The 18,640-nt window shown below is 39.5% G+C and overlaps 2 protein-coding genes across 2 annotated transcripts in view; one reads left to right on the top strand and one right to left on the bottom strand.

The window, feature by feature from the left end:
- The window catches only part of LOC140241523 (transcription elongation regulator 1-like), a 48,603-nt gene extending 46,980 nt beyond the window's left edge, over positions 1-1,623 (bottom strand). Inside the window, exon 1 of the mRNA XM_072321260.1 lies at positions 1,488-1,623. Coding sequence (XP_072177361.1) covers positions 1,488-1,621 — 134 coding nt within the window. The 5' untranslated portion in view covers positions 1,622-1,623. The remainder of the gene's footprint in view (positions 1-1,487) is intronic.
- Positions 1,624-5,270: 3,647 nt separating this feature from the next.
- LOC140241635 (H/ACA ribonucleoprotein complex subunit 2-like protein) lies at positions 5,271-12,682 on the top strand. The gene is made up of 4 exons (XM_072321375.1): positions 5,271-5,599; positions 6,920-6,989; positions 8,675-8,780; positions 10,123-12,682. The coding sequence occupies exons 1-4, from the start codon at positions 5,446-5,448 to the stop codon at positions 10,246-10,248; spliced, it is 456 nt and encodes a 151-aa protein (XP_072177476.1). The 5' UTR covers positions 5,271-5,445; the 3' UTR covers positions 10,249-12,682.
- The last annotated feature ends 5,958 nt before the right edge of the window (positions 12,683-18,640 follow it).

Genomic DNA, 18,640 nt, shown 5'->3' with positions numbered 1-18,640 from the left:
GCTCTCTCCTCACTGCGACTGTACAGCTGATAGTCGAGATAGCGATATTCTGTAGCAATCAGGAGTGAGTGGTGATCATGGTGATGGTGGAGCGGCGGGCATTCTCAAAAAGTGGGTTCTGCAATGTTCTGAGGCGACATGAATTATGCATGTCGGGGATCTGCGCTTACGCTGTGTTGACCGAGGCACTGCTTAATTAAACTGTGTACATGGCGTATGGCAGGCAAACCATAATAGACGTAGTGCTCACACAGTAATTTACACTAGAGTGGTCTACACATTCACTTTCAGTTTCGCTTGGATTCTATTGAGCCCCATGGCATGCCATATAATATCGAAACCGACAGCACAGCGTCACTTCGCCCAAGTTTAAGTGATTCTTGATCCATACCCACGACTGGCTATCTACTCTAGCTACACATGTTATGTATCAAGTATAAGTAACCGGCTACATAGCTGCAGCTACAGAAGTCAGAATGATACAGCTTCACCTTACTTGGCTCACTCGCTCGGCTCAGCTCACAATCATGACCCATGACAATACAGCGCACTGTCACTACACTCCCCACTGTAGCTACACGCAGCCGCTGTCACTTTGCGACAGCGGCTGCACCTCTATTCCTTCGCAGACATTGTCATTTTTCAGTGTGGTTGTGCGACTCCTTCATGAATATCTTTATTAATTGTGGAAAACTAAAATACAAGGAATTATCGTAATCTATGATAATCATTCAATAATCGGTATGCGATTTTTTGTTTAATTACGTCAAAAACTCACCGAAATCTGTGGCTGAAATCAGGTCTGTAAACGTCCTTATTGCTTCACTCCTCATCTGCGTGTTATTTGAATGGCATTCACTCTCGTATACTACAACGTACAACGTAGGTAGTCTGAGAGCTAGAGCCAGGAGAGGTACCTCTCCGACTACCTACGTTGTGTGTATACGAGAGTGAATGCCATTCAAATAACACGCAGATGAGGAGTGAAGCAATAAGGACGTTTACAGACCTGATTTCAGCCACAGATTTCGGTGAGTTTTTGACGTAATTAAACAAAAAATCGCATACCGATTATTGAATGATTATCATAGATTACGATAATTCCTTGTGGGCCTATTTTAGTTTTCCACGATTAATAAAGATATTCAAGGAGTCGCACAACCACACTGAAAAATGACAACGTCTGCGAAGGAATAGAGGTGCAGCCGCTGTCGCTTCGCGACAGCGGCTGCGTGTAGTTATCCCCACTGCAGATGAGATGGTCATTCAAGATACACATTTATCGTATCCATACAACATTGTCATCGCATCGCGCATCGACAGTCGCACTCCAGCAATAACAGCATGCAGCACAGGCGTGCAGCCCGTTTATGACCTCTAACGTTACACTACAGGAGTACAGTACAGCTTGTTATACACCATGCAGCAGGTGCATTTGCATTTTACACATTAAGAACATCATAAGATGTCGAGTAAGAATGACAAACCTAGGTCGGAAAGAGCCTTGAGTTGTGTCTGCATTGTCAGCGACTTCTTTTCCGACATTTGATTCATCACTTTGCTGACTTTGTGATGAAAATGTCTCACTCCCTTGCGTCTCGTCCTTCTGTTCGTCGGCCATGATGGACACGCTTTCCAACCGGCGGCGGCGGACGCGTATACCCCACACACATCGTAGGTGCGTGCGCGTTTATTCGCGGCGGCATATAAATAGACCACAGAAAGCCACACAGAACTCTGAGGTGCGTGCGTGCGGATTGCCACCGAACTACGCGGATTGCACGTTGAGATGAAAGCACGCCCACATACGGTTAAAAGTCGTCAGGTCTCCATTATGGCACGCCAACTATGTGTTTGACGATATTTATATCGATGTCTGCATTCCTTGAATGCTGAACGGTGAAGTATCATTATTTTGACTCAAATGCTGACCCTGGGATGCCATAGTTTTTGTTGAGATGGGGCTTCAAGTTCTCAACTGTTTTTGCGAGATATTGAGAAACGTCACAGTGTGAAAAATGAAAGAACATGTAATTCTGATAGGGATTCAAATTTTATTTGATGAAATTTGGTTTTGAAATGGCTGAGATATCCAAAACAAAGGGATCCTATTACAAAAACTGAGCAAATGGTGGGCCCCACCTTTTATATGCATTGCTTTGTTTTACTTTGTTTTGGATATCTCAGCTATTTCAAAACCGATTTTCATCAAATATATTTTGAATTTCTCTTAGAATTGTATGCTTTGTAACATTTCATAAATTATGTGGTTTCTTAGTATCTAAAAAAAAAACAAAAAAAAAAAACCCAACAACAACAATTTTGAAAACTTGTAGCCCCATGTATACCCATCCCTTTAAGATGTCACCCCTGGGTCAGCGTTTGAGTCAAAATAATGATACTTCACAGTTCAGGATTCAAGAAATGCAGACATCGATATATTGTCAAACACATTGTTGTCAATCCTCACCTCATCCAATACCGGTGCTATACCATCCCTTTAAATCTATAAAGCCCAAGGGGGCGGGGCAGGTACACCCCCTACCATATTTTCATTTACCACTCTACGCCCTTGTCCTAATTTCAACCATATTTGGTGACTTTTTGTTAAAGTTATTTGCGAACATTTTGATATATGTCCGTTATTGCTGGCTGTCATGGCAACCGTAAACTGACAACCATGTCCGTAAGATACATGTTTTTCTATTCCAATTTCAGTTAACAATGTAATAATAGATGAAATGAGTTTTCTTAGCCGTAATTTGCTGAAGGACCAAAATGTGAAGTAATTATGATCGTGCATTACCCTGAAATGGTCTTCTTATTATTTCATTTATTTTTATATGACATATAGGCATCAAATATGGATAACATAGAAATAACTGAAAATAACTGCAGTATTTTCCAAGGACTAGATACCGTTTTATCTGCATTATTTTCACATATGTTTTGTCTGTAGTAAGCCAAATAATATATCGTAGGTCTCATATATTTCTATGTATTGTAATAAATAGCGACCTCATGTGTTGACCTTGAGAAATTTCAACAATAATTAGTGAGGGTTGATTTAGAAAATATAAAAATGAGTGGCAGGAAAAAAAAAAAACATATATACCGGGGAAAAGAAAAATAAAGAAAAAACTTGATTGTAGCACATTTCAGTATAGGCCCCCTATATCTATTTACTTTGGTAAATAGCGCCCTCAATTGGGAACCTTGAGGAAAAAATCAAAATGTTGGGTCATGCAGAGTATGAGTTGCTCTACTCACGTGCCAAATATGACGGTGATGTATCATAATAGTCAATAAGTTATATAGGGGCACAATGTGCCCTCCCCCCCCCCCCCCCCCTATTCACTCTTAAAACATCCGAGTCAGAACTGACCCGGAAAGGGTCCGTTGGGGTCAAACCCCGTTCCGGGTCTTCATCACAGAACTATATCGGTCTTCATGACCAAATTCCAAGTTATTTTTGACCCGGAACGGAGTGTGACCCCAACGGACCCAGTTCCGGGTCAGTTCTGACCAGGATTTTTTATTTTTTATTTTTTATTTTTTATTTTTTATTATTATTATTATTTTTTTTTTTTTTATTGTGTTGGGCCTGGAAGGGTTCAAAATAGCGTGGGCTTTATAGGGGTAAAGGGCTTCATTACCAACCCTGTAGAAAAGGCGCTATACACAACTGTAATGATCACCCAGCAATGAGGAATACACAATCTAATGGGTACATAAAGGACGATGATAGGGCTGAGTCTTTAAAGTGTAAGATAAAATATGAAGAACTTTCGATAAAGAGAAAACATTATGAATTTATCAATTAATGTCAAGCAGCTTTAGATAAGGACGAACGAATAAAAGGGAGGACTATATACAGTACAGGAAGCTAACGGTGAAAACTTGCATGAAGCCGTGATGATTTTCAGTAAAGGCAATAGATGAAAAATTATACAAAACAGTGGAGGACTGGTCAGAAATTAAGTGGCTAACCCTCAAAGAGGTGGGCCGAAGCTTTTGTCTGCTTGATATTTGCGTTTTATTGTTTCGGCTGTTTATTTTTCAGTTTGCAATCTTGATGGTATCAGAGGCGGATCCAGGAATTTCGTAAAGAGGGGGCGTGTTTACAAAAATAAAGGGGGCGCACGCACCCCTCCCCCCATTTTTTCTTTTTATTTCTTTTGTTTCAACAAAAAATAAAGGGGGGGGGGCTCCGTTTGTGGTCCTCCCTGGATCCGCCCCTGGGTATGTATATAATGTCATCACAGAGGTCGGGGAATGGGGGGGGGGGGGACGCTTTTGCCTCTTCAATAGGGAAAATACGCAGTGCGCGTGTAACTGTGCGTTAGCAAGCAAGGTTGGGTTTGGTTATAGGGTTGCATTTATGGTTAATTTAGTCGAGGGACATATGGAAGTCCTTCCGAATATAAAAGGGAGAAAGAAAAGAAAGAACAAAGGGGGAAAGAAAGAAAGAAAGAAGGACGAAAGATGCTGTGCCGTGGAAATCGGCCCCACCGCTGTATCAACCCAGCGTAAACGCCGTTTGGTGGGGCCGCATTCACTAGTGATACACTGTGGACTAGTAATTGCCCCACCCTATGCTTAACAGGTACCGTTACGGCGCCACCGTAGTAGTGGGGCTGAGATTCACGACTCGGTATTGGCCTACGGGAAAGCCGCCACAGAATTAGGTACAGACAAGCAGTGGTCACCAGGCCTATTTCACCACATACGCCGAAAAGCATGATGTACACCTGGATTCTTTTCGTTGAAGTGGGGGAGGGGGGGGGGGGGCAACTGACTCTTGACTAACGAAAAAAGAATATCCCCACCCCTCACGGACGGTTACAGTTAATGAACCCTCGAGATAAGAACGTTTCTTAAAATTATCATTATTTCATTTTCCGACTATTAAAACCTTGGAAATAATGCCACAAATGTTTGGATTAACGTACCTTTTTCATTTTCGGATCAACGGATCTCTATAGGTACGTGTGTAGGCCCTATAGAGAATTTGTGTTTCGGAATCGAATCTTGGATCGGAATAACGAGCATTATCCAAAATTCTAACTAGAAATTTCTTGTTTCTTTCTTGGCATGCCATAGATAGGATAATGAGCCTAGCGTGCATTGAGCATGCACATGTTGTACCGCACGCGTACCATGCATGGCATGTGTTCCACGGGTACCTTTAGACCACGGGTACGGTGCGGTTTAATGTGCAAACGCGCTACGCTGGCGCTGCTGTAGTGGTGCAGCTACGTGTAGCTTAAAATCACGCATGCAGGAGCATTGATTGAAGTCGTCCACGACTTGAATTTGTGTGTCCAATAATTTTGCGAGTATCCATCAACTATACTCTGAAGAAAGTTGGTTCTGAGAGGAATTTGTGGTACAACCGTTGATAGTTTTTGCACTATCGTCACACATCTATTTGATACACGAAAAATGAAGAACGGACCTGCCCAAAGTGACGAACAGTCAGATGACAAACAGACGCCAGAGCTTTCGTATGACGAACTTGTGTCGAGAGTTTCACCCATTGCAAACCCTATGGCCTCGAGAAAGTTGACGAAAAAATTGCACAAAGTAATAAAGAAAGGTGAGAATGGCTGACTAAACAGGGAGGTGAACCTCCCTGGACTAAACAATATCCATATGTTGACAGAGCCAGTTATAATGGTAACAACAATTTGTTATAAGATTTCTAGCTAGAAGTACAATTGTATAATTGATCTGGTGGGTGGTGCGTATAGACAGTACAGTAACACTAGTTGGATCTAGTGTGGCCTAGCTGGTGGGCTGATGAGTGATCAATGAGTTGACTGTAGTAGTGTAGAATACGGGGGGGGGGGGGAGGGGGTGTTTCGCAAAGTCGAACTTGATTTAAGATTGACTTAAAGTTATGGGCATAATCAACGTGATAGATAGTCCCCACCGTTGCATGTCCGTACCTAACCCTATACCCTAACCCTAACGCACAGGTGCACGCGCACTGCAGTGGGGGGAGCGGTGGGGACTAGACCTACAGTCAGATGTACATGTATATATCACGATTATACCAAGTTATGGTATGCCACTTATTTCCCTCAATCCCTGTTCAATTTCACTAGTTTAATCATCACGCACTTCAAATTATCATTAATGTTAACAGAATAATTTCATTGTTTTAATTTTAATGACTCTTTTTAATGTTATTTATCTTATATTTTCAATGGCTACGTACAATTACATGACAAATGTCTCAAAAATCTTCATTTTCATTAGAAAGTTGAGCAACATTGAAGACACACACAGCATACCATAATGTTTAGTCAATCTTAAAATTTATGTTCGACTTAAATTCTTTGTGAAACACTCCCCTGGAGTCTAACGTGTCGTTAGACTGCGCTTTGACCGAAAGATCGGTCTGCATCTTGTCGGGGGATACGTTCCGCTGAGACTGTGTGTGTAGAATTAGAAAGTCTATGATGAATGGCTTCTTCATCCCTTCAATTTTTCAGTCACATCGCAGAGTATGTGATGAAGTTTCATACGATTTATTATATTTCTAAATACAAATTGTAAGTCATGTTAACACTGCTGCAAAGATTAGAAATATTTGTGTTGTGGTCAGACCAACAATACTGCCCTGACTGAGCTTGCATGGATGTTGGAATAGAATCATGGAAAAGGACACCCTGAAACACGAGGTCATTAATTACGGCTGAGCATTTTTTTAATATCTTTTTTTATTTTTGTGAGAATCATATACTGTATTGACATTTAAATACAGTACATGTATTAATTGTGTAACTTGTCATGTTGCATGGGAGATTAACCTCTCATTTAGGCCTGAATGCATACATGGTGTACATGTACATAGCACAAGGCTTAGTTTGTACACTTTTTTGTTTTATATTTTATGTCACCGTTTTTACAGCTAGTAAAGTCAAGATGGTACGCCGAGGTGTGAAAGAAGTTCAGAAGTTCTTGCGCAAAGGAGAAAAGGGGTTGGTATAAAATCTGTTCAAGTGATTTGATTGAGATTATGCAACACTTAGCATGGATACATGTATGCAAAGTTGGAAACTGGCAAATGGTAGATGTTGCACCATGTCATAGAAATGCAATTTGTAATTGAAATTTGATACAGTTGTTATAGCATGATGTACATGTACATGACAGTTACCTGAAATAACTATACAAACATAGATGTGAAAATAAACATACATTTATGAATACTGTACTTCTTGAGATCAGTGACCAATATCTGTCAATAGTTTTTGATGGGGTTGGTGAAATTCCTGCCTTTGTATTGGGATGGGTTGCCGGTGGCAGTACAGTCAAGGAGGTGCCATGATATGCAGATTGCTACATGTTCATGTGCCTGCTCGCCTTAATCATAATCCTGAGCAACCAAAGCTCATATTGGATAAGTAAAATCAAAGTGTACTTGCTTATTTAATGTGTTGGACACATGCTTAAATGCCCAACATGGCAAGTGGGCAAAATATCTTTATGATGCCCTGTATTGAAATAGTGATGTCCTCTCTTCTGCTCATCTATTGGCCCAAGCTTGCAAAAAAAATTCACCTGTTAGTATGATATTTATAGGGACAATGCTACACAGTAGTGCCCAGTTTAAACAGCTGGGATTTCAAGAAGTGCACCATGCAATGTAGCTGCATTTTAGGTGTAGGCCATTCCAAAAAATTAGAATGAAAATGGCAAAATAGGATTTCATTTGTTCAGGAACTTGCTTTTTAATGTACAAAATGTATTGGACACATGCTTAAATGGCAAGTGGGCAAAATATCTGTATGATGCTCTGTATTAAGATAGTGATGTCCCCTCTTCTGCTCATCCATTGGCGCAAGCTTGCAAAAATTCACCAGTTATGTGACAGTATGCTGTACACAGTTGTGCCCTATTTAAAGGACAAGTTCACCTTCATTAACATAAGGATTGAGAGAATGTAGCAATATTAGTAGAACACATCATTGAAAGTTTGAGGAAAATCGGACAATCCGTTCAAAAGTTATGAATTTTTGAAGTTTTTGTGCAGTCACCGCTGGATGAGAAGACTACTGCAGTGTATTATGTCACATGCGTACAACAATATAAGGAAAATATAAAGAGAATTTCACAAAATTTCATCTTTTGAAAAAAGTACACATTCCCTTGACTCCATACTGACATGTTATGGGTAATACAATGTATTATTCCCATTGCCTGTAGAAAGAGGCAAGTCAAGTGCTCTTTTATTATGCAAAAAAAGTGAAAATATGTTGAATTTTCTTTACATTTTCTTTATACTGTTGTACTCATATGACATCACAAGCCTTAGTAGTCTCCTCATCCAGCGGTTCCAACAAAAAATGTTAAAAATTCATAACTTCTTCATGGATTGTCCAATTTTCCTCAAACTTTCACTAATGTGTTCTACTAATATTGCTGCATTCTCTCAATCCTTATGTTTATGAAGGTGAACTTGTCCTTTAAACAGCTGGGATTTCTAGAAATGCAACATGCAACGAAGTCAGATTTTAGGTGTGCAGTGTAGGCCATTCATAGAAGTACATGTAGAATGAAAATGGCAAAACAGGATATCATTTGTTGAGAGAAAAAAAAAAGCTCCGAAGTTGTTCATTTGTATAGATTTGTACAATTTATTATGAATGTGTCTTGTTTTCAGGTTCGTTGTGTTTGCTGGGGATGTGACACCCATTGAAGTCATGTGCCATCTACCGGCGGTTTGTGAAGATTTAGATCTGCCCTATGCATATGTGCCATCAAAATCGGTGAGTCAGATACAGTATTGGTGATCACTGATGTGTATTGCTTTAGTTGTGGTAAATATGCATGGGGTGTATACTTATCCTGGTGGGGTCAGGACAACTAAAAAAACCCCACAAAAACAGAGTACCAATACATGTACAGTCATAAACAATACTCTCTATTGCCTGCATAAGCAGGTATTGATGAGTAGCCTGTCCATTTAAGAGTAGCAACTACTTCTTTGTTGTGGATTAAGTATAGTGGTACAGGTAAATCTTTACTGTGCTAATTATAATGCTGAGCATGTAATGGTTCATTGGCGTGTTTTGACACTTTCCTTTCCCTTATGTCAGGAATTAAAATTATATATAAATAAAACAAGTATATTTTTAACTTTATTTTCAATGCTCACTGTCACAAAATCTACTCTTGTGAGCAGGACAAGTTCCTGTTCTACAATCAGTTCCCCAGCATGCAAAAGTGTATCAAGTGAAATGGTGATAAACATTTCGGGGGGGGGGGGGCATTTCATGAAGCATTTTTTCCGACAAACTTGTCAGACAGATTTGCTCTCAGCCAATCAGATGCAAGAATTTCAGTAGCTTATAACAGTTTGTCAGATGAAGTATCTGACAAAATGCTTCATGAAATGACCCAGCACTGGTAAGTTATAGGTGTGATGGGCAATGATTTGAACTACAATAATGTGCAGCATATATGGTTCTGTTTGATGTGAAAAATATTGAGATACATGCACTTATATATGCTTGGCAATTTCTGATTTCTGCCTACAAGACTTAGTGCTTGGCAATTTCTGATTTCTGCCTACAAGACTTAGTATAGATAGTATAAGTCCAGATCAGTGGAACATACAGTGTTTTCCTGACTTGGTAACAGCAGCAGTTGTGGAGGAGGAAGAAGGGGGGATGAATATATCATTGATGGAAATACACATCGTCTGGGATGTGACAAGACCTCATGTCTCAATTGGCATAAAATACAATGTAAATAAAACAACAACCTTTAAAAGTCAGTTTTGATTGATGAAAAATGCTGATTGGAGTTTTAACACATTACAATCATTATTGGGAAAAAATCCAAAACTTTGTTTGTACATACACGTACATTATTTGACATCAACATCGATGTTATGTTGCCGAATATTATGCATGTGATTTTTTTTTTTTAACTGTTCTGAAAATACATGTACAAAATTGGCTTGCAGATTTAGACATTCTTTTTGTGTAGAATTCCAAATGCCTTGCAGTTTTCCAAGAAGTATTAAAATTTAAACACTTATTCTGTATGACATAAAATCCTAAATTCCGTATGACGTTATTATATCCCAAATTCTGTATCTCAAAGGACTTGGGAGCTGCCAGCGGAGCAAAGAGGGCGACATGTTGTATTCTCGTCAAGAGCCATGCTGACTATACAGACAGCTACAAGGAGTGCCTCTCACTGGTGAAAGCATTACCGCCTCCAATATGAATGTGAACTCTGTGCTTCTTTGCAATCCTCCCTGGGAATTCTTGGTCTTTGAGATTGCCAGCGGCAAATGGAACTCTTCGTCGGATGTCTCAATGCGTTGGAGCACTAAAAGAAACATTCAACTTGAAACTACATGTACTCATTTTTGTATGATACAGTGTACCAAAATCTTTGGAACCAGCAAATTCTCTTTTTTTTACAGCATAACCTTATCATAAACTGGAGTGTGTTTCAGAAAGAGTTGTCATTGCTCTTATGCTCAATTTATTAAGCATTAAATCAGTGAATCGAGCGTAAGATCAATGCTGATCATAAGTCTGTTTCATAAAGAGAATTATGCTTCATTTTAGAGCACAGATTTAAAAGCAGATCGAGTTTAACTGTCTTACAATATGTAAATTGCATTAATTGTAAGATCAATCTACGACCAATCTTTATGAAACGGGCCTCAGCATTTGAAAAAGAATAGAATTTGGTGCAAGACTCTATGGTGACAATTGTTTGTTATGTTAGTGCATGTTTGATATGAGATTCCACAGTGCTTTTCTGCTAGTATATTGACTTTAATGTCGTACTAAATGTAACTCTGTGAATCATCACTCTTGGTTATTGCGAACAAAAGTATCGATTGTAAATTGTGCTCTTACAATATAGCAGCTACATGTACTGTCTCTGTAGAGTACATGTACCGAGTTGATGATGTCACTAGCTTAGGGCTGGTTTTAAACAAGATATTCCTGCACGAGGCTTTGAGCAGTGGGTTAAAACTGGGTACGAGCATGGTTAGCAACTGTGGTGTTCACTGGTATTCAGGCTATGTGACATTGTTGAGAGCCGGTTTCCATTGTAGTGAATGGCTATGACATCACACCTCGTTGCTCCATGATCAAATGTTTCCAATATTTTAGATTGGTGTGTTCAAAGTGATTGCATCCTTCCAACTTCTGAATTACACAATTGACTGGCAACAATTTAACCATACAGGTAGATGTAAATATACTTAATGACACACACAGTTTGCCGTCTTTCTGGTAATTGATGCAAAGAAAAAAAAAAAGGTACAAGTACTGTCACAGGGCGGTTCCTTAAAAAAAAAAAAAAAAATGGGGCTATACTACATGTAATTGTATTTGTTGGTGCAACAGCCATGACCATACTCTTCATGAGGTTACTCAAGAAGCATTTGATGACATTCACTGGGAACACTTTAAAGCAGGAATCGTTATTAGATTATGACATGACTGCTGTAACGACCAGGTACGTTTGTAACACTGGTCTAGGGGACATGTGACTGCGCTGGCATGACCGATGAACTTGCTTTGCAGTGATTAACGATTGGCCCCTATAGAGCAGGTAACCTTCAATCAAATAACCAAATTGGTATCTTTATACACGTATCTGTAAAATGTTGTTGCCAAATGTGACACACATGATAGTTACAATCATGCAAATACTATAGAGTTGTGAAACAGGGTACCCCACCTATAGCTCGCATTTGGAGAAGTACATGTACAAAATTGTATTATGTTGTGCTCTCTTCATAAATATAAAATGTTGATACAAAAAAAAATTCTCTTCCTCTTAAAATGTCTTCCATGATACAATGCAGTATGTATGATTTCTGCACTGTAAGTGAATAAAACATACAGCACACCACATTATGATTGATGTTGTTATTTTTTGATCTCTTTAGTGCTTCTCAAAAGAGTACATGTACATATACATTGTACTGTATCCTGCAAATCAATGCTTGAGTCACATGGCTAAGAAGGATTCAACACTTCTGTAGAATAATTTACTGATACAATTAATGTTGTACATGTATTCAACATAGTCTAATTATCCTCTCACTTGTCAGAATTTGTTGAATTTCACCAATACCTTGCTTTAATTTTTGTATATTGAATAGATTAGAAATATGGATCAGCAGTGGGTTATTTTTTTCAAGATCAGATTAAAATGGAAAGTGATTGATGTGCATTTAGGTGTCAGTATGTCTGCTAGGACTGACATGCCAGCTTGCTTTATTCAGTCATATCCATAATTCCTTATACACTGTACTAATTTTTATGGGATATTTGATGGATACTTCGGTGAGATAATCCTCTTTTTGTCATACGTTATGTACTCCAATTTTGCAACGCCGATACAAGATGTATCAAATCAGATATGGACATTTTTCTTACGTTCTTTTTCACAGTTGGGTTTGAAAAGAAAGGAAAGAAAGTACCCCCTTGTATACTGTAACACAAATCGGCATCATCCAATGAAGAACTAGTGCTGTAGCATGTGTCTGTGTCACTGCTGTGCTCTGTTAGAAATGTGCAAATGTATAAGAACAAACCTGTGAATTGATTTTCTTATGCCATAGGTGAACATTAAATGTGCATGAAGTTTGTAACAAAATATACCTCTGTGTAATTAATGCAGTTAATTATAATGTCACAATGTATTGTGTTTTCTGTTTTCCAGTGTTAAAGGGACTGTACAGTACTGGTTGAGGTGGGGATTCATGTTTTGAACATTCCTAAGTGAGATAATGAGAAACCTCTTGTGAAATATGAAAGAGCATGTAATTTTAAGAAGGATTCAACGTTTATTTATTTATGAAAATTGGTTTTGAATTGGCCGAGATATCCAAAAAAGTGATAATAATAAAAGGCGACAGGCCACGCCTTTTATTTGGATCTCTTTGTTTCACCTTGTTTTTGGATATCTCAGCCATTTCAAAACCGATTTTCATCAAATAAACTTTTGATACCCCTTCGAATTGCATGCTCTTTGACATCTCATCTGTATATATAGGGCCTATGTATATATATATATATATATATATATATATATATATATACACACAAACATACCTCACCAAGGAGGCATGCAAGCATGCAAAGAAGCACTCAACACCACAATATACACACCCACCGACAGACCAACTCTTCCGCCTCCTTTATCTCGTACTCGCACTCAACAACTTCTCATTCAATGGTGAACATTATCTACAGATCCAAGGGACCGCTATGGGATTACCGGTTGCCCCAACATACGCCAGCATCTTTATGGGCAAAGTAGAACATGACGTACTATCGTCGACAAATCATCCTCTCCTCAAAACTTCATTGCGACGCTACATTGATGACATCTTCCTATGGAACGGCTCCCCCCGCTCCCTCGCATCACTCCAAGAGAAAATGAACAACATACACCCAACCATAAAATTCACATTTTTTGTCTCACCTCCCTGCCCACACAAACACACTTTCTCGACGTTACAATCATACACGCGGACTCGCAACTTCACACAGAACTGTACTACACCAAGCCCACTGACACCCAGACATACCTCCTCCCCACATCCTGTCACCCAGCACACTCTTTCAAGGGTATTGTCTACAGCCAAGCCCTACGCGTCACAAGCATATGCTCAAACAAAGTCACTGGAACACCACCTACAACAACTCGCACAACATTAATTCATTCAACGAGGCTACAACAAACAAATGGTCCATAACCATGCAGATAACAAGGGCAAGACACACACTCTCCTACAGAAACTGGGACGACACACACAAACAGGACATATTCTTTCCAATCACATACTCACCTGCCATCGCCAAACTACCCCACGTCACGCACAAACACCACCAGACTCTACAACAATCTGACAACACCCGGGAACTATTCCCCAAACCCCCTACCATCTCCTTCCGCCGTGGACGCACAATAAGAGACCTTTAGTTCGGGCCAAAGACCCCTCCCCCAGCACGCCATCACGCAAACCTAATGGATTCTACCGCTGCAACTAACGAAAATGCAACCTCCACCAACACATCGTAGAATTAGACAACATTCCAAAGCACAACCACAGGTAGACAATTCAAGATCTCTTCACACATCAACTGCAAATCCACATGCGTCATATACCTCCTAACATGCTCGCTCTGTCATAAACAGTACGTCGGGAAAACAGAAACAACACTGTACACAAGAATCAACAACACACTATCAGAAATATGCAACTACCACACCCCGCATCACAAAGCATTTCAATCTGCCCTCACAGTCATTATCCAGCCTACAACTCACAGCCATCGAAGCAAAACACACAACACACCACTACGCCGAGAATCCTTCTGGACTGATAAGTTAAAGACCCTCCACCCAAACGGAATCATATGGAATCATAATACATCATGTACCACCATTTCACATCACCTCATTCACCACAATTAATTGTTAGAAATTGTTATGTATGAGTAATAATTGTAGAAGTAGATATAAGTATGTATGTATGTATGTAAATTTATCATGTGTTGTAATTAATTATTTGAATTATTGGGGAGTATTGAGTAGATGCTGTACGAAGGTATATTACATAGATATAGATGAGTAGAGATAACTTAGATGTATATAACAAATATTTTGTTGTTTGATTTGAGATGGTAAGAATATTATTTAGGTAAATAGGAATTGAGAATATATGTAATTATGATATATGTATTATTGGGAAGGTTGAATTGTTGTTAAAGTAATGTGGGTGTATGTAAGTAGGTATTTGGGTAAATAGATTTAGGTGTATGAATTACTTATGTACGCGGATGTGTATATGTATGTATGTATGTATGTATGTATCATAAGAAGTGTATTAATATGTGGAAATTGTAATTGTAATTTGGATTTTTTATATTGCCGGATGGCTGAAAATTGAGTATTGGTAGTTTTTGACTGATTAAATGAGAGCGAGCCTCAGTATAGAAACGCCTCCCCCCCCCACCCCATACACACAAACACATATAAGATACATCCGACCGTAACTTTTACACAGACAACATCACATGACCGCACTCAGCACCAATACAGTAAGTTTTGTTCCGAGATTGTATTTAGTAATAGTATGATCGTTTGTTTTTTGTTTAAAAATGTGTTGTAATTATGTATGTTTTGTATTTATTGATATGTTGAGAATATTTAGGAATGTTTAATATTGAAATTTAGTATGATTTAATATTTAGGTTAATTTTGTATATACGTTGTTGTTATTGACTGTGTAGATCCTGAAGAAGAGCATTTCGCCCGAAAGCTTGAATAAAGGGGTGCAACCCGACATCAGCCACGTCTATGTGCAAGTTTTGCTGCCAATTTCATATATATATATATATACATTGTATATATGTACATACACATATATTCACCCTAATAGAATTATGAGATTTGTAAATTGCACACATTTTCACGAAGCATTAATATCAGTCGTGATGACATGTGCAAGTGAGAGATTCATGGTTTATGTGTTCACCCCACAGCGCTCCCCCAATGGCTTATGTCTAAAAAATTACAAAACTTGCATACAAAAGCTGTAACCCCATCCATGATTATTTGCCAGATAATTATCTGTCTACAACATGTACTGTACTCGTAAGTTTGTTAAGTAGTTATTTCTTCGTGAAGTACTAGAACTTGAATTTAGTGGACACCTGAGCAAGTGACGGAAGGCTTGGGAACCCGTGGTATCATGGCATAATTAGATTTGCCTACTAACTTGACAATAACCATTCTCGCTGTCGTGGTAAAACCATGGAGCCCATGGTAAAACACAGACGTTTCGATTGTACATCCTGTTCTCTCATCATTACACCTAAATCTAACATGGAATGGGCTATAACTTTCCAGCGGTACATGTACTAACAGTTTCAAGGCATAAATCAGGAATAAGACATGCTTGTCATACTAGTAGACTAGTCTAATGAGCTTAAGATATACCTTATACCAGGGCCGGCAGAGGGTTTTCAAAAGTGGGGGGGGGGGGGGGCATTTCCGGGTTTCATGAGCTAACAATTCAAAGCAAAAAAAAAAAAAGTCTTCAGCTCATCTTTTTCCTTCCACTTCGGGTTTCTTCAGCTGACAAGCGGAAAAAAAGTGTGTGTGTGTGGGGGGGGGGGGGGGGGGCCGCCGGCCATGTATGACAGTATACTAGGGAACTTTAGATTTGCGGCACGGACGTTAAAGGGACATTCCAGACGATTTTCATAATTTCACATCATGTAGTATATAAATCAACAACTCCACATATAGATTTGTGGAATTCATTGTGGTGCTTGAGCAGAGAAACAATACTTTTAAAAACCTTACACAAATTACACTGAACAAGGATGATGACATAGGAGGTTCACATATTTCAGAAATGTAAAAGTGTAATTCCATTACAATACTGCTTCCTTGTGAGTTCACCTGTGTATAATCTATGCATGCCTTCTTCTTTTGTTCTGCTTCCTTGAGCCCCAACTCATGCATTCTTATAGTGACTCTGCCATGTCATCATCCTTGTTCATTGCAATTTGTTCTAAATTTTGAAAATATTCTCATCTTCATCCCAATTATCATGAATTCTGAAAATCTATGCTCAGTATAACTAATTTATAGTTGTTCAAATGTAAAAATCTGAAAATCATCCGGAGGTCTCCTTTAAGACGACGATTGCGTTGGCCGTTCTCTCTCCCTGGTACATGTATAGTGGCTTTAGATGACGCAGCCACAGATAGAACTCAAGTTCTGCCCGTGGACGCAGCCCGTAAAATGTAAAATGGCGCCCCCACATGATAATTGCATCAAGTAGCTCTCTGCATCGTGAGTTGAGGGGACGCAGAAGGGCTCATACGGGTAAATAATTCCTCACAGAGACGTGTGTTAAAATTTATAAAAATTTCTGAAAAATAGCAGGGAGAAATGAGGTGTTTCATCTTCACTAACATGGATAAGTGAGCTATATACCCTGTCATCCATCAAATTTCCAAGGCATGTTCTTCGGCTCAAACTCTGTCCAAGGGTCCGCAAAGCCAGAGTACGAGTTCTTTTCTCTAAAAAATTCACCTATTTTCCGTACACGCACCCAATGAAATATAGTCCCTTCAAATTCCATGAGAAAAGCTTTCATCTTCAAACCAAAATGCAGTTTGTACAGGAATTCATACTCAATACCTGCAGCTATTCAGTTTTGCGCCAAACTGCATTAATGACTTTTAATTGATTTTTTTTCTTCATTTATTTTGGTATCTTTGGTACGAATTTGTGGAGGGGTCTGGGACATTCCATTTTATTCACAGGTGTGAGCCCAAACATGGTCAAGAACGCAAAACTCAGACGACGCGAGATCCATTTTTATAAGCTGTTTTGCGCATTCGGATAACAGGTTCCCCCCCCCCCTCACCCCCAAACGTCCGCTTCGCGAAAATCTAAAGCTCTCTTATACCATGGAGCTGCCGGTAGTTCCATGCTAATACACTGTACCAAGCTTAGGTCGGATGGACACTAGTAGGTCCTAATGCGTGGATCTCACTGGAGGAGACTTCGCCGCGACTGCCGCCACTGATCAGTCGTGCGACACAATAGACCAAAAAAAAAAATGGCTCACGCTCTCACCATGGGGCTGTTTTAGTAGCTCCATGCTCTCACCAAGAAGGCGATTTCACGGCGACTTCAGAGACGTCTCCAAATAAGGTGATAATTAATTTGTCTGAAAGTCGATGAGACGTCACTGTGACGTTTCCGGTAGGTCAGCGGGCCTCCGCAAAAGTCATGTTGACGTCTCGAAGACCTAGCGAATAAAATCAATCTCCGGCGAATTGGCCGCGACGTGAATGAGACTTCGTGGAAACTTTGCGGAGACGTCGACGCGACGCGACCAGCTGGAGACTGGAAATAGTCCCCGAAAAATTCAAACATGTTCGATAATCTCGCTACTCCTCGGAGACTCTGCAACATTCCAGGAGACGTCTCCGCTACTAGGGAGCTGCCAAATAAAACCTCCTCCTTCATTCCGCAGGAAGACATACGAAGACATGAAGACATTCAAAGAAAATGAAGTATCCTTCAAAAGGCCCTGAGTAAAGGAATGATAATGGCCTCCCTAATTCGGGAATCATTTTTGTCCATTGAGATGCTTGTACAGTGTAGCACATGCGTTTCTCCCTGATTGATATTTGGAACCTACACTAATAGTATGCCTTATATAGGTTAATGTGAAATGTTGGCAGTCTTGCTGGTATATGTTTGGTGGTGTAGGCTGCTGCATTTTTATGTGATTGGGGGTTATTATGTGCGTGTGTATATCTTTGACTATTGTACAACATAGCAACCGCTCAAAGATTGTCTATCCTGCCCCTAACGATATACATTCTGAAGAGACGAATTGTATAGGGCATGAGAATATGGCAGTATGATTAACGTGGATAGCCCAGTTTGGTCCATAATCGGATTTCACATTGAGGATCGGGGTAAAATGATGCAAGTCTTATCTTTGAAAAGATGCAGGGTCTTCATGGAATCCTCCAAAGGCAGGCCAACACTAGAAATTTAAACTTCCGTGCATCATTCCATCCATCAACCTATAGCCGGA

This window comes from Diadema setosum, chromosome 18, assembly GCF_964275005.1.
Source record: "Diadema setosum chromosome 18, eeDiaSeto1, whole genome shotgun sequence".
Lineage (NCBI taxonomy): Eukaryota > Metazoa > Echinodermata > Echinoidea > Diadematoida > Diadematidae > Diadema > Diadema setosum.
This window is presented reverse-complemented; position numbering and strand designations above follow the sequence as displayed.

Bases quoted from the DNA above. Each gene is read 5' to 3' on its own strand.
- LOC140241635 (XM_072321375.1), top strand. From the start codon at position 5,446: ATGAAGAACGGACCTGCCCAAAGTGACGAACAGTCAGATGACAAACAG. The intron at 5,600-6,919 runs GTGAGAATGGCT...CCGTTTTTACAG, and splicing joins GCACAAAGTAATAAAGAAAG to CTAGTAAAGTCAAGATGGTA. The intron at 6,990-8,674 runs GTTGGTATAAAA...TCTTGTTTTCAG, and splicing joins TTGCGCAAAGGAGAAAAGGG to GTTCGTTGTGTTTGCTGGGG.